This window comes from Lucilia cuprina, chromosome 4 (assembly GCF_022045245.1).
Source record: "Lucilia cuprina isolate Lc7/37 chromosome 4, ASM2204524v1, whole genome shotgun sequence".
Classification (NCBI taxonomy): Eukaryota; Metazoa; Arthropoda; class Insecta; order Diptera; family Calliphoridae; genus Lucilia; species Lucilia cuprina.
Window position 1 is genome coordinate 92,821,317 of NC_060952.1, and position 14,824 is coordinate 92,836,140.

At 25.4% G+C, this 14,824-nt stretch overlaps 1 protein-coding gene across 4 annotated transcripts in view; it reads left to right on the forward strand.

Moving 5' to 3' along the window:
* Positions 1 to 5,746: 5,746 nt before the first annotated feature.
* LOC111682695 (uncharacterized protein ZK1073.1) overlaps positions 5,747 to 14,824 on the forward strand; it is a 41,389-nt gene continuing 32,311 nt past the window's right edge. For 2 of the 4 annotated variants that reach the window (XM_046948180.1, XM_046948181.1), the window contains exon 1: positions 5,747 to 5,872. In XM_046948180.1, the coding sequence (XP_046804136.1) occupies positions 5,807 to 5,872 (66 nt within the window). In that variant the 5' untranslated portion in view covers positions 5,747 to 5,806. Of the gene's footprint in view, positions 5,900 to 14,824 lie in introns of all 4 variants that reach the window. The other 2 variants (XM_046948178.1, XM_046948179.1) reach the window with 1 other exon arrangement.

A 14,824-nucleotide genomic window follows, 5' to 3' on the forward strand; every position in this document is an offset into this window, starting at 1 on the left:
TATAGACTAGACTATAGATTAGACTATAGACTAGACTATAGATTAGACTATAGACTAGACTATAGATTAGACTATAGACTAGACTATAGATTAGACTATAGACTAGACCATAGATTAGACTATAGACTAGACTTTAGACAAAAAACATAATATACAGACATTTCCATGTCTGGTTTATGTTATGACAGTTTAACACCTTTAAAAGTGATTTAAAAGAGACAAATCGTTATGCATACAATGTAAGTTTATATGTATGAAAATGCATATAACCGCATATACCATATATATTGTAAAAACCTAAATAGTATAGATTTATTTCAGAAAGACAGTGAATGCTAAAAGTTAACACAAAAATTTTCTAGAATGCTAAAATAAAGTTTAATAAATAAACCAAAGGCTAAATAAAAACAAAGACATAAAAGAAAGAAAATTAAACAAAGAAATACGGCAGAGAGTAATAAAATATTTGGCACTTAGTCAAATTGTCTACAAATCAAAACAAAAGACATTTCTTTAAAATTTTATCTGCTATTAACATTCTTTTTTACTAAAATTAGTTTACAAGGCAAAAAACGAGAGTGTATTTTTAATTTTGTCAACCACTGTCGTTAAAGAACTGACCAAACTGTTGAGATAGTTTCTTGCTCATTTCTAACAAATTATTTATTGTCAACAGAAATGCAACAAAGAATTTAAATGGTTTAAAAATGTTTAAATGAAATTAAAGAAACATATTTTTTATATATAATTAATTTTTACTGCAGGTTCAAGAATATTAAATTCGAATTTTGTACAAAAATAACAACAAAAAGAAAAAAATTCAATACTTAGAGCATGACGAAAGGAGATTCAAATGTAGAATAATTAAAGAAATATTTAAAAATTTTACATAAACTTGTATAGCTATCTATATAGCTATCTGTATAGCTATCTGTATATCTATCTATCTATCTATCTATCTATCTATCTATCTATCTATCTATCTATCTATCTATCTATCTATCTATCTATCTATCTATCTATCTATCTATCTGTCTATCTATCTATCTATCTATCTATCTATCTATCTATCTATCTATCTATCTATCTGTCTATCTATCTATCTATCTATCTATCTATCTATCTATCTATCTATCTATCTATCTATCTATCTATCTATCTATCTATCTATCTATCTATCTATTCCGGCTTCTTTTAAAAAAGTTTTGTTAACTTCGATTTTCATAAAAAAATTATCGACGGTTTATTTTTGAATGGATTTTTTAAACTTTTGTTCAACTTTAGTACTGAATTTAGTTTTTTATTTATTTTTTTAAACAAATATACTTTTTATTTTTGCTTTCATTCTTTTAAAAATAAGAAATAACTTTTATAAATAATATATAAAATATTTACTTTGGTTTATATAAAAAATAAGTTTGTTTTTATTTTTTTGTTTTTTGTACACTGACCTTAATCTATTATTTTTTCTTCTTTCTTTTAAAATAAAATTTATATTAAAATAAATTTTATTTGCACAATAAATCAAATGTTTTTATATATTATTTCGAATACGTTTTATTTTTTCAAAATTTCAAGTTATATATATTTTTTAATTTTAAATTTTTTTTTGTAATTTATTTGCTTTTTATATAAAAATTTAACGCTATTGTTTACTTCAGTAACGCTGTTCAACACTCGTTTGTTTGCTTTGTTTTTTTTTATTTTTCGAATAAAAATTTTCAAAAATAAATATTCTTCGTTTTAAAGAAGAATTCACAACAATGATCACCGCACGTAGCAGAACAACTAAGAAAGGCACTGAGTCTTTTGTGATTTCAATCGTTTTTTAGTCACAACAATATTTGCTGTTCTGTTGTGCTGCGTTTTTTGTTTGTAACAATAATAAAATAGAGGCCAACACTGTTACCATTTGAGATAGAATGAGAAAGAGAGGAAGAATTATAAAATGTTATTAATAAACATCAGTGTTGAGTAGGCAGGGAAATGTAAAATGATGTAGGATGTTAAAAAAATGATATGGCAAGTTTAACGAAGACAATAATTCTAAAGTATTTTTTTATTAACTAAATGACGTTTTTCTAAAGTCTAGTCTATAGTATAGTCTATAGTCTAGTCGATAGTCTAGTCTATAGTCTAGTCTATAGTCTAGTCTATAGTCTAGTCTATAGTCTAGTCTATAGTCTAGTCTATAGTCTAGTCTATAGTCTAGTCTATAGTCTAGTCTATAGTCTAGTCTATAGTCTAGTCTATAGTCTAGTCTATAGTCTAGTCTATAGTCTAGTCTATAGTCTAGTCTATAGTCTAGTCTATAGTCTAGTCTAGTCTTTTCTATTCCAGTATAGTTATCTTTTTTGACGAGTTCTATTTTAATATTTCGTTTTTCCATGCCTGACACAAACCATTCAACCATGTACACTTAGGCACACAAGTACACACACACTTCACACTAATTTTTTATACTCAACCCCCATAATGGTTTCCTTCATTTTGTTGCTTTTGCTTTCGATTTTTTTTTCTTACCAAATTGTTGGTAAGAATTATAAAAAGGCAACAATAATTATGTGACAACAAAAAAGTGAAAAAACAAAAGAAATTTATATTTAAAAAGCGAAAGAAAAAATGAAATGCATTGGCGAGTCAATGTGTCGTCGCTTTTATTTTTGTATTTTTCCTTCTGTAGACTGTTGCTCTTCTTTTGTACGATCTTAGTCGATGGTGTGTGTGTATGTGTGTGTGAGTCTACTAGTAAATAAATCTATTTTTGTAAATTTCTTTTGACAAGACAATATTTTATATAAAAAATGTGATTTCTTTTTAAATATTAATATTTTGTTGTAGTTTTAGTAAATTTGAAATTTTTTGACAACTTTTCATTTGGTAATGATTTGTTGTTTAAATTGGGCGTTTTATACTAAGCAGGGGAGCAAAAAAGCATAATTAGACTTAAAATTAAATGAAAAAACTTTCTTTGAAAGAACATTTTTTAAAAAGACCAGCAAACAAATGGACATAAAAATATAAAATGGAAAATTTTATTTGTTTTAGAAATAATTTTTATTGACATTTTGCTTTTAAACTTTTACTTTATTTATATTTTTGCTAAATTCCAGTTGTTTAATTCATGTGTAAATTATGCTTGTTTTTTGTTTTGTTATTGTGTTTTTTTATTGTTTTTTTTTTTTTTTATTTATTTGCATATTTTTATTTATGTATTTATTATACTTAATATCAATTTTAATTTGTTTCATTTCATTACGTTTGTTGCCTTGTTCTAGTTTTATGGAACCAGAACTATTAGTGTTTTTGTTCTGAAAACAAAAATATAATTAAAAACAACAAAAAATACTCAAAATCTAATGTATACAATTTGTTAAACATCTGTATGCGTTTCTTTTTTTGGTCGATTAAAAATCAGGTTCCATATTATTAAATATTATAAATTTATCAATTCAACCGTTGTTTTAATGCACACTAATGGACGTATTCCTCAGACTGCTGACGTCTTTATTTAGTGAAAAGATAAAATTAATTAGTTTGCAAAATTATTTAAAAAAAAACAATTTAAATGAAATGTATCATGTTATCGATACAAAGATATTTTTAATAAATTTATCGATAACTGTAAGATTTTCATCAATAACATACATTTTTATGACAAATTTTTTATATAAAAATATATTGATAACATAAATTTTTTAACAATATCTATCGATAACATTAATATTTTAAAGAAAAAATTTATCGATAACTTTAATATAATGTAAAAATATATTAAAATTTCTTAAACAATAATTAATTTTTTTTTTAACAATAATTTAATTTTCTTAAAGATATTTATCGATAACTTTAATTTTCTAAAAAAAACGATAACTTCAATTTAAGATAAAATAGTATTGATAACATACATCGATAGCTTCTATTAAATCAATTATTTAAAGAAATTTATCGATAACGTTCATTTTGTAAAAAAAAAACTATCGATTACATAATTTTAATGTAAAAAAGTATACATCGATAACTTTAATTTAATGTCTTTAAAAGTATTTATCGATATTTTAATTTTCTAAAGAAAACTTATCGAAACTTTAGTTTTGTAAAGAAAATTTATCAAAGACTTTAATTTTTTTAGAAAAATATTGTCCGTAACTTTAGTTTAATGTAAAAATTTATCGAAAATATCTTCGATAACTTTAATTTTCTAACGAAATTACATCGATAACTTTAATTAATAATAAAATTATCGATAAATTTTTATTAAAAATGCATCGATTACATACAGTTTTTTTAACAGCATTTATCGATAACTTTGATTTTCTAACAAAAAAAGATTGCATCGATAACTTTAATTTAAAAAAAAACATTATCGATATTAGTGAATTTTTTATTAAAAATTTATCGATAACATAAAATTTTTAGGAAATACTCTTCGATAACTTTAATTTTATAAAAAACTCCATCGATAAGATAAATTTTCTAAAGAAAATTAATCGATAACTTAGTTAAAATTTATCGATAACTTTTATTAAATTTAAAAACGTATTGTTAACTTCAATTCAATTAAATACTCAAGAAAATTCATCGATAACGTTAATTATCTACAAAAAATTTATCGATAAATTGAATTTCACATTATGAATTAAATTTTTTAATAATACTCAACGATAACTTTAGTTTTCTAAAGAAAATTTATTGATATTATTAATTTTCTATAAAAAATATTATCGATAAATTGAATTTTATGTTAAAAATTTATCGATTACACTTAATTTTCAAATAATACTCTTCAATAACTTAAATTTAAAAAAAAAAATTATCGATTTTACTTTTCTAAAAAAAAACTATCGATAACTTGAAGTGTATGTAAAAATGTGTGGAGAAAGTTTTCGATAACTTTAATTTTACGAACAAAATTGATCTCTTACTAATTTCCAAAAAGAATTTATCGATAACTATAATTTTATATAAAAATGTATCGATAATATATATTTTTTTTAAATAATATTAATCGATAACTATAATTTTCTAAAACAAGTTTTTTTGTCAACTTTAATTTTCTAGAAAACATTTAACGATAACATGATTTTCATATTAAATGTATCGATAACATCGATAATTTAAATTTTTGTGAAAAATTAATCGACACCTTAAATTTTTGTAGAAAATCGATCGATAACTTCAATTATTAAACATTTTTCAAGAAAATGATATTTTAAACATTTATACTTAGCTTAATCTTATCGATAACTTAAATTAAACTTTTGAACTATGTATCGATAACTAATAATTTCTATACAAAAGATTTGAGAATTTTAATTTTCAAGAAAAATTTTATTGTTTACTAGAATTTTTGAATTAAAAACACATTCGATAACTTTATATTATCACTAGAAATGGTGTCTTAAGTTATCGATATGTTATATTTCGCTAATTTTAATATCTATCTTAAGAAATTCTTCATTAAAACTTAAATAGAAATTGTGGTTTTACAATAGTTTAGACTAGATGCATCACTGTTAGCAGCAAAATAGTTTTAGAATGTTGGTTAAAGAAAATTTTATTTAAAATTTGTTTTAACAAGAATTTTATTTAAATTTTCTATAAATAAAAGTAAACTAATTTAAAATTTAATAAAATTTCTACACATCTCACTAAAACAACATATTTTTATAAAATTTTTCTTAAAATAACTTAAAAATACAGTTTTATTGATTTCTAATAATTTTTTGTTTTTTCTCCTCTTATTTCTTTACAGTTTTGTTTTTGTTTTTATTATAGAATCAAAATCTCCTTTTAAAACAAAAAAATGTCTGCAGCAGCTGAAGCCAGACGTGCCTCCTTTGCACGACGTGCCGAAAGTCTGGTGGAGAGGGTGAGAATTATGAATACCATCTACGAGGTATCGAATGACCAAGTGTAAAACTTTTTTTCTTTATATTTTTATATAGAAAAAACTATCAATAGTTTGAAATGTTTGCTAAATATTTTCTTTTATTATATTCCTCCCAAATCAAATTTGTAGCTACATATATACATATTTTTGGTTTAAGCTAAAACCTAAGAAATTCTACCTAAAATCATAATCAAATTTGGTTGTATTAGCTTGGCTTGATGTCATGGCCAATCATAGTTTTAGTAAGCAAAACATTTTACAGCTTTTTTGTCATTTAGATAAGTGAAAAAGTTTAAGCTAAATTAGCCACATTGTTGTATGTCAACCATAGAATGTAAAAGCAAAACAAGGAAACTTCTTCTTCTTTGTAAACGTCATTCAACATAAAATGATATCAAATGCAAATCAATTGCAATTGAAGTGAAAATTTATTAAGATTTCTTAATTGAGCTGTAATATTATTGTTGTGGTTGTTGTTGCTTTATCTTAATTCCTTAATTAATCTTTGCCATAAACCTTAATAAGGAATTTATTTGTTTACTTTTAATTAAATACACAATGATGATGATGATCATGTTTGTTGTTACTTTTTATATATATTTTCTTTTTATTGTTATTTATTTGGTCATATTTTATTTAGAATTTATTTTACTACGTCGTGTTTGTAGTGTTTTTTTATTTAGTATAAATTATGGAATTTAATAGCCATTGGATCAGTAGAGCAATACAATTATAGGAAAAAAAAAGTACAAAAATAACAAATAACAAATCATTTAATCATTCAGCCATATCAGAAGTGTAGCAGAAACAATACACACACTTGTGGCAAAGTTTTATAAGGCAGGGTAATTGAAAGAGTGTAATCGTCAATAAATTGAAATATTTTTAAGAATAAATCTTAAATGGTTTGTAAGGTAAAGAAGTAAATTGTTAGTTCCGGCGATTGTAAAAACCTTTGTCAGATAATAAATGTATTTGTCAATACAAATAGACAGATCACACTGTTGTAAGATTTTTGATTAGCTGCATATTTTCTAGATATATAGATAGATAGATAGATAGATAGATAGATAGATAGATAGATAGATAGATAGATAAATAGATGGATAGATGGATAGATGGATAGATAGATAGATAGATAGATAGATAGATAGATAGATAGATAGATAGATAGATAGATAGATAGATAGATAGATAGATAGATAGATAGATAGATAGATAGATAGATAGATAGATAGATAGATAGATAGATAGATAGATAGATAGATATATAGATAGATAGATAGATAGATAGATAGATAGATAGATAATACCATTGAACACATTTGTATATTGTGCATAATATTTCCATATTAGACAATACAATTTGTCAGTTAATTATCTTACAATGACAACGTACTTTGTTCACACGATTGTTGGAAGCCTGACAATATTATTGTTTTACAAATATACTGACAATCCCTTCTCCAACAATGGTACAAGACAAACAAACAAAAGTTTACACGATTGCTAGACATTTTCTGAACATTTCTCTGGCAACGTTGTAAGATCTGAAACCAGTGTATATACAGCTTTAGAAATGACACTTTAAGAACGGCTAATTCTATAGAATGACATAATAATATTTTTTATTTTATTTTTGAAAAAAAAAAAAATATATTCACGTTGAGATGTAAAGATACTTTTTAAATTCTTTGCAAAAGTTTTCATATTTTATTATTTTATATATTTTTTAATCTTTAATTTTGAATGTATTCCTTTACATTACATTATATTAAAGTCTGCTAAACTCAATTACTCATATGCAGATCAGGCATGGAAAATGAAAATTTCAGAATAAGTAATACTAAGTTCTACCCAAAACGTAATTTTACACTGTTAAAAGTACTAATCTATTGACAAGTATATTGACTAGCTAACTGACTAGTCTACTCATTAGCCTAAAAACTAGTCAGTGATATTGTCTGATGACCACATAAAATAGTCTACGCAGTGATTGCTATTGCGTTATTACTCGATGTCAAAAAGCGCCGCACAAAAAGTACAATACCACTGTATTTTCCATGCCTGATGCAAAACAAACATTTTACAATAACAACAAATACAAACATACATATTTAACTAACTAACTAACGGCAAATCTTCCAAGTTTCGTTTAAAAATGCATTTCTATGCTTATTATTGATGACTTAACAAACTGCATACAAAAGCAGTAAAAGAGGCAAAGAAGATTCCAATTGCCAGTCTCCCTATTCCACCCATTAAACAAAACTTAAGTGTTAAAGGTCAAGTTCATTGAAGAGGTCGATAAGTTATTGTTGTTCTATTAATATTTATGGGGGACTTATACTATTTGTTATTTGCTATTATTGTTATGACTTTTTTCTTTACTAATGTTGTTGTTGTTGTTAATTTTTTCGCTTTTTTTATTTTTATGCTGCTGTTTATTATTTAACCACTTAAGCAGATAAAGTGTACTACAGAAAGAGGGTGTGTCTATGTGTATATCTGCTGTGGAAAAGTTTGTAAGGCCAATATCTTTTTAATTTTTTTTTCATACTTAATGCATTTAATTTATTAAAAAAAGAACTTTAAGTTTAAATGATAAACAACAATGTAAAATAAAGTAAAATTAACTTATAGTTTATTTTAAGAAAAAAATTAAGAAAATAAAAAAATATGTATAAGAGATGCAAAAGCAAAAAATAGGACAACTGTAAAGTCTGTCAAACAAAAGCTGTGGATGCTTTGCTGCAGTTTGTTCATTACTTTTGTTTTTCCCCTACAGTGGGCAGAGTATGTTTAATTTTTTGCATATTTTGTGATTGTGTTTAAACAGTTTTAGCGCGTTTGCTTGAATGTACCTCCATATATATTTATTGATAAGATTTGCACCTTGAACCTGTTTGTTTGCCGCACATGCAGATGTTTTTTTGTTGACAAAAGCAATCAACTGACAAAATTAGGTAATTTGTTAAATATTTTGCAATAATATCTGTAGCTAATAGAATTTTATTTGACATATAAAGTACAGTGGGCGAGAATTATAAGAGAAAATAGTAGATAGATCGATAGAGAGATAGATAGATAGATAGATAGATAGATAGATAGATAGATAGATAGATAGATAGATAGATAGATAGATAGATAGATAGATAGATAGATAGATAGATAGATAGATAGATAGATAGATAGATAGATAGATAGATAGATAGATAGATATATAGATAGATAGATAGATAGATAGATAGATAGATAGATGGATAGGTAGGTAGATAGATAGATAGATAGATAGATAGATAGATAGATAGATAGATAGATAGATAGATAGATAGATAGATAGATAGATAGATAGATAGATAGATAGAATTGATTGATAAATAGATATACAGGTTTCTTTGAGTAATTCAAAATATCGTTAACTTGTTTATTACGGCATCATGTTAATCGGTATGATCTCTCCTAATTGTTTGTTGTTGTGTTTTTAGTTTACTTTTCACCTCCCCTACTTTTCTCCCTTCTTTTATATTTTTGTTGTTGTTCCTGCAGCTGTTTTTAATTTTTTGTTATGCACTGCGAGGTTTTTTTTCGTTCTCAGTACAATTGAGTTTGTGTAGTTTTCGAGTCACAATTTTTTTTGCAAATACTTTTTTTATGCGTTTAATTGATAATTATTTGCTGCTGTGGTAGTTGTTGTCGTTGCTATTCATTTCATTTTGTTTTGGTTCTCGAAAAAAAAACGAGAGTCTGTAAAGCAAAAAAAAAAAAAAAAAAAAAAATAAGAATATTCACTTAGAATAAAGCACAGTGGGCAGAATAGTAGTAGGCAGAATAATGATAAGTGAAATATTTTATTGAATAGTGAAACATAAAGTTTGATAAAAGTAAAAGTTTTTGATTTAATGTTAATTTATTAAAAAAGAACTTTCATTTTGATTCATTAATTTTTCATTAACAACCACTGTTCATGTATTTTATTCATTTTATTACTAGAGCGTAGATATTTTTTTGTGTTTAAAATTTTTAATATGATTTTTTTCTGAAGAGAATTTATTTTTAGCCACGCATATTTTAGTATGCATGTTGTTTGTCTGAATATTATTTAAATTTTTATTTTTTTTTGTGAAAATATTTTAATGTGTCTAGATAATATGATTCAATTTAAAGCTGAAAGAAGATGTCTGTATCGTATTGTATTATACATACATCCATACATATTATACATACATCCATAACATATATGTATTATATTTACTTTGTTAAAAATTTCAAAATGTTGTATAATTAAGAATTATTATTATTTTTTTTGTTTTTATTGCCTATAAATAATACATTTTGTCGCAAAAAGGGTGTCATACTATAAATTTTGAACGATTTTTTAGAAAAATATAAAAATATTTACCTAAAACACATCTTTTTTATGAAATATTTGAATTCAAAAGATTTGTCATTAAATGTATAAAATAATATGATATTTTGGCAAGCGAAATGTTCTAAATTCAAGTTTATACTATAGCCTAACGTCTAGACAATAGTCTAGTCTATAGTCAATTCTATTCTGTAGACTAGTCTATAGTGTAGTCTTAAATCTAGTCTAGTCTGCTCTATAGTCTTACCTGTAGTCTAGTCTATAGTCTAATCTATAGTCTAGTCTATAGTCTAGTCTATAGTCTAGTCTATAGTCTAATCGATAGTGTAGTTTATTGTGTAGTCTATAGTCTAGTCTATAGTCTAGTCTATAGTCTAATCGATAGTGTAGTTTATTGTGTAGTCTATAGTCTAATCGATAGTGTAGTTTATTGTGTAGTCTATAGTCTAGTCTATAGTCTAGTCTATAGTCTAGTCTATAGTCTAGTCTATAGTCTAGTCTATAGTCTAGTCTATAGTCTAGTCTATAGTCTAGTCTATAGTCTAGTCTATAGTCTAGTCTATAGTCTAGTCTATAGTCTAGTCTATAGTCTAGTCTATAGTCTAGTCTATAGTCTAGTCTATAGTCTAGTCTATAATCTAGTCTATAATCTAGTCTATAGTCTAGTCTATAGTCTAGTCTATTCTAGACTATAGTGTAGTTTATAGTCTAGTATAGTCCAGTCTACAGTCTAGTCTAGTGTTGCCGTTAAAAATCTTACTTTTCCTCGTTTTTCTTTTTAAATTTTTTTAAATTTACAATTTTTTTTTTAAATTTTACAAAATTCTTTATTTTCTTTTTTCAACTTGTAAACATTGTAAATTATACACCCGAACATCAGATCATTAATAAAATGTTGACAAAGTGAGTAAACTCATTTAACAAAAATGTAATAATAATATTAATTTTCTAAATTACAAGTCTATGGTCAACCATCATGAACCATCATTATGATGATAAGACTCGTGAGCCATTAAGATTTTTAAATGGTTGCAGAGGGGAGAGTAAAGAAATAAAGTTTGTTTTTGTGATAATTTTCTAATTTTTTGCCAAAAAATATTTTTCTTTTACTCTTGTATTTTATTGTATAAATAGTTATACTCTAGTATTTATTTGTATATAGACCAGACCATTCAATTGTTTTTTTTTATTCTTTTTCTTAATACATTTTTTATTACTTCTTTCTTTTTATTTTCTTTTGTCTAAGGATTTGTTTTCAATGTGATTTGTTTTAATTTTTTTTCTAGTTTTTGTTCTTTGATTAGTATTTGTTATTGTTTTTTACTTTCATTTGTATTTTTTTCACATTTTGGCACAGAGTTTTGTATTGTTTTTTTTTCTTTTTGTTGAAGGTGGGTTGTTTGAGTGAGATTTGAATTGTTAATGCTATCGAAAAATATTTATTTTGTTTTTTTTTGTTCAATTGTTGTTGTTTAAAGAATTATTTTTTATTACTTTTTTTGGGGTATTCATTTGTTTATTTTATTTAGTTTTGCATTTTTGTTTAAAATGAAGGGCGATTAGTTAGCATTATGTTAGAAAGTTTAAATTTTTATTGATATTGTCGAATATTATGATACAACACGAATTAATGTCCTGCTGTAGTCAAGTCATAATTAGATATAAGCTAGAACTAAACTAGAACTAAACTAAAACTGAACTAGAACTGAACTAGAACTGAACTAGAACTGAACTAGAACTGAACTAGAACTGAACTAGAACTGAACTAGAACTGAACTAGAACTGAACTAGAACTGAACTAGAACTGAACTAGAACTGAACTAGAACTGAACTAGAACTGAACTAGAACTGAACTAGAACTGAACTAGAATTGAACTAGAACTGATCTAGAACTGAACTAGAACTGAACTAGAACTAGAACTGAACTAGAACTGAACTAGAACTAGAACTGAACTAGAACTGAACTAGAACTGAACTAAAACTGAACTAGAACTGAATTTGATCATTTGATATTCATAACGGTATTCTTTTAAATGTCTGCTTAAACCCTTCTTTAATTTTAATTTAATTTTCATATTTTATTTGTGTGTTTTTTGTTTATGTCGAACGTTTTTGACACTTTCAACATTTGTTTGTATTGTATTTGTGTTAAATGTCATTCACACTTAATAAACATTTGTTTTGCAACTAAATGCAAATTTTATTTCGGTACTTAAAAGTATCTGTATTTGTTTCAGTGTACATGTATTTTATACATGTATGGTAATTTAAAATGTTATTTTTTATGGCAATTTTATAAAAACAAAAAAATAATGTTTATTTTTGCGAAATATATTTTCAAATGTTTCATTTCTTGAGGGTTTCTTTTATCTGGTAGTTATACATTTTCATCACAAAATTTGTTTATAAAAAGAAAAAATCAAAATAACAAAACATCAAAATGTGTTATTAAAATTAATGGAAATTCGGTGTTTGGCAGTGAATAGTGTTTTTAAAGTTCAACTACAGCAGTCAACTCAACCTGTTGGCAGAAAAAAAATTCCATAGAAGAATTTTTTGGAATTTACTCTAATCCCAGTTGTTGCGATGTCTAATGTCTACTACTATTCTTGTTTATGTTCTAAGTATGTTCACCAGTTTGTTTACTTAATTTTTAAATTCTTAAATTTATTTATTCATCATACGCCTCCGTAAATTGTTTTCTTATTTCTTTGTCTGAGTTGAATGTTAATGGGAAATTGACTGCTGCTTGTGGCAAATCACAACTCAATATGACACACATATGATTGACAGTTTAACACACAAATACAATTTGAGATATTAAATGGCAATACGAATACTGGAGTTCAGAGAAATGGATATTTTGTTTAAGGTATTTACCAAACGAGTGTTTCCTTTAGAAGAGGAAAAGGACAATTTGGAAGTATTTTTGGTGAAGTATATTTTTTTAATTCTATATTTCTAAAACGAACAGTATTTACATTCTGTGTGGTACAAGACACTAGACTATAGACTATATTATAGACTAGACTATAGACTAGACTATAGACTACTGTAGTCTAGTCTATAGTCTAGTCTATAGTCTAGTCTATAGTATAGTCTACAGTCTAGTATATAGTCTAGTCTATAGTATAGCCTACAGTCTAGTATATAGTCTAGTCTATAGTCTAGTCTATAGTCTAGTCTATAGTCTAGTCTATAGTCGAGTCTACAGTCTTGTCTATAGACTAGACTATAGACTCTACTATATACTAGACTAGACTGGACTATAGACTAGACTGGACTATAGGCTAGACTATAAACTAGATTATAGACAAGACTATAGACTAAACTATAGACAAGACTATAGACTAGACTTTAGACTTGCCTATAGACTAGACTATAGACAAGACTATAGACTAGACTATTGACTAGACTATAGACTAGACTATAGACTAGACTATAGACTAGACTTTAGACTAGACTATAGACTAGACTTTAGACTAGACTATAGACTAGACTATAGACTAGACTTTAGACTAGACTATAGACTAGACTATAGACTAGACTATAGACTAGCCTATAGACTAGACTATAGATTAGACTGTGAACTAGATTATAGACTAGTCATAGCCAGATTATAGACTAGACATAAGACTAGAGTATAAAATCTGAATTCTCTGATATACCTGATATATATATTGAGCAGTTTAATTTTCTTTTTCTAAAAAAATCTACCATATACCACAACTATTATCAAAACTTAACTTGAACCCAAATATAGTTTTTTTTTCCTTTTAGTTTTATACATAACTCAAGGTCATTTACTTGGAATTTATTAGAAAAAAATTCGTATAAATGCCAAAGTACATTCAACCATAAAAAGTAAAACAAAACGATTTAATTTTCTTTCTTCAAACATTTAATTGTTCTTCTTCTTACTGTTTTTAAATTACAAAACGCAATATTTTTAAGCTAAAACATCTTCAAAGGAAACGGGGTTCTTCAACTCAAATTAATATACTCAAGTTAAGCGCTCCAATGATATTGTTTAACTACTTAATGGGAAAATTACAACGTTAAACGAAAGAAAAAAAATATCTTTAATACTAGGAAATTAAATGCAGCAGGTACAATTACCTTATTATTCTACATTTTTTGTTTTTGCTTTTGGTTCTTCTATAAATGCTCCCACATAATAAGCCACTTTTAAGTACATACAACTAGTAAAACAATGTAGAACGAACAAAAAGCAATGTAATGTGAAAATACAACAATACTCATGAGTATTTCTTTTGTTTTGATAGAAATACTCACTCATACATAGATTTGAGAAGCGTAGGTAAACACTCACAAGCACATTTGATACTTAACATGATTTACTAAAGTACCCGGTGTACTTCGCTAGTATAATCGAAATTTAATAAAAAACAGACTAGACTGAAAGCTAGACTGTAGTCTACACTTATACTAGGCAACAGACTAGACTATAGACTAGACTATAGACTAGACTATAGACTAGACTATAGACTAGACTATAGACTAGACTATAGACTAGACTATAGACTAGACTATAGACTAGA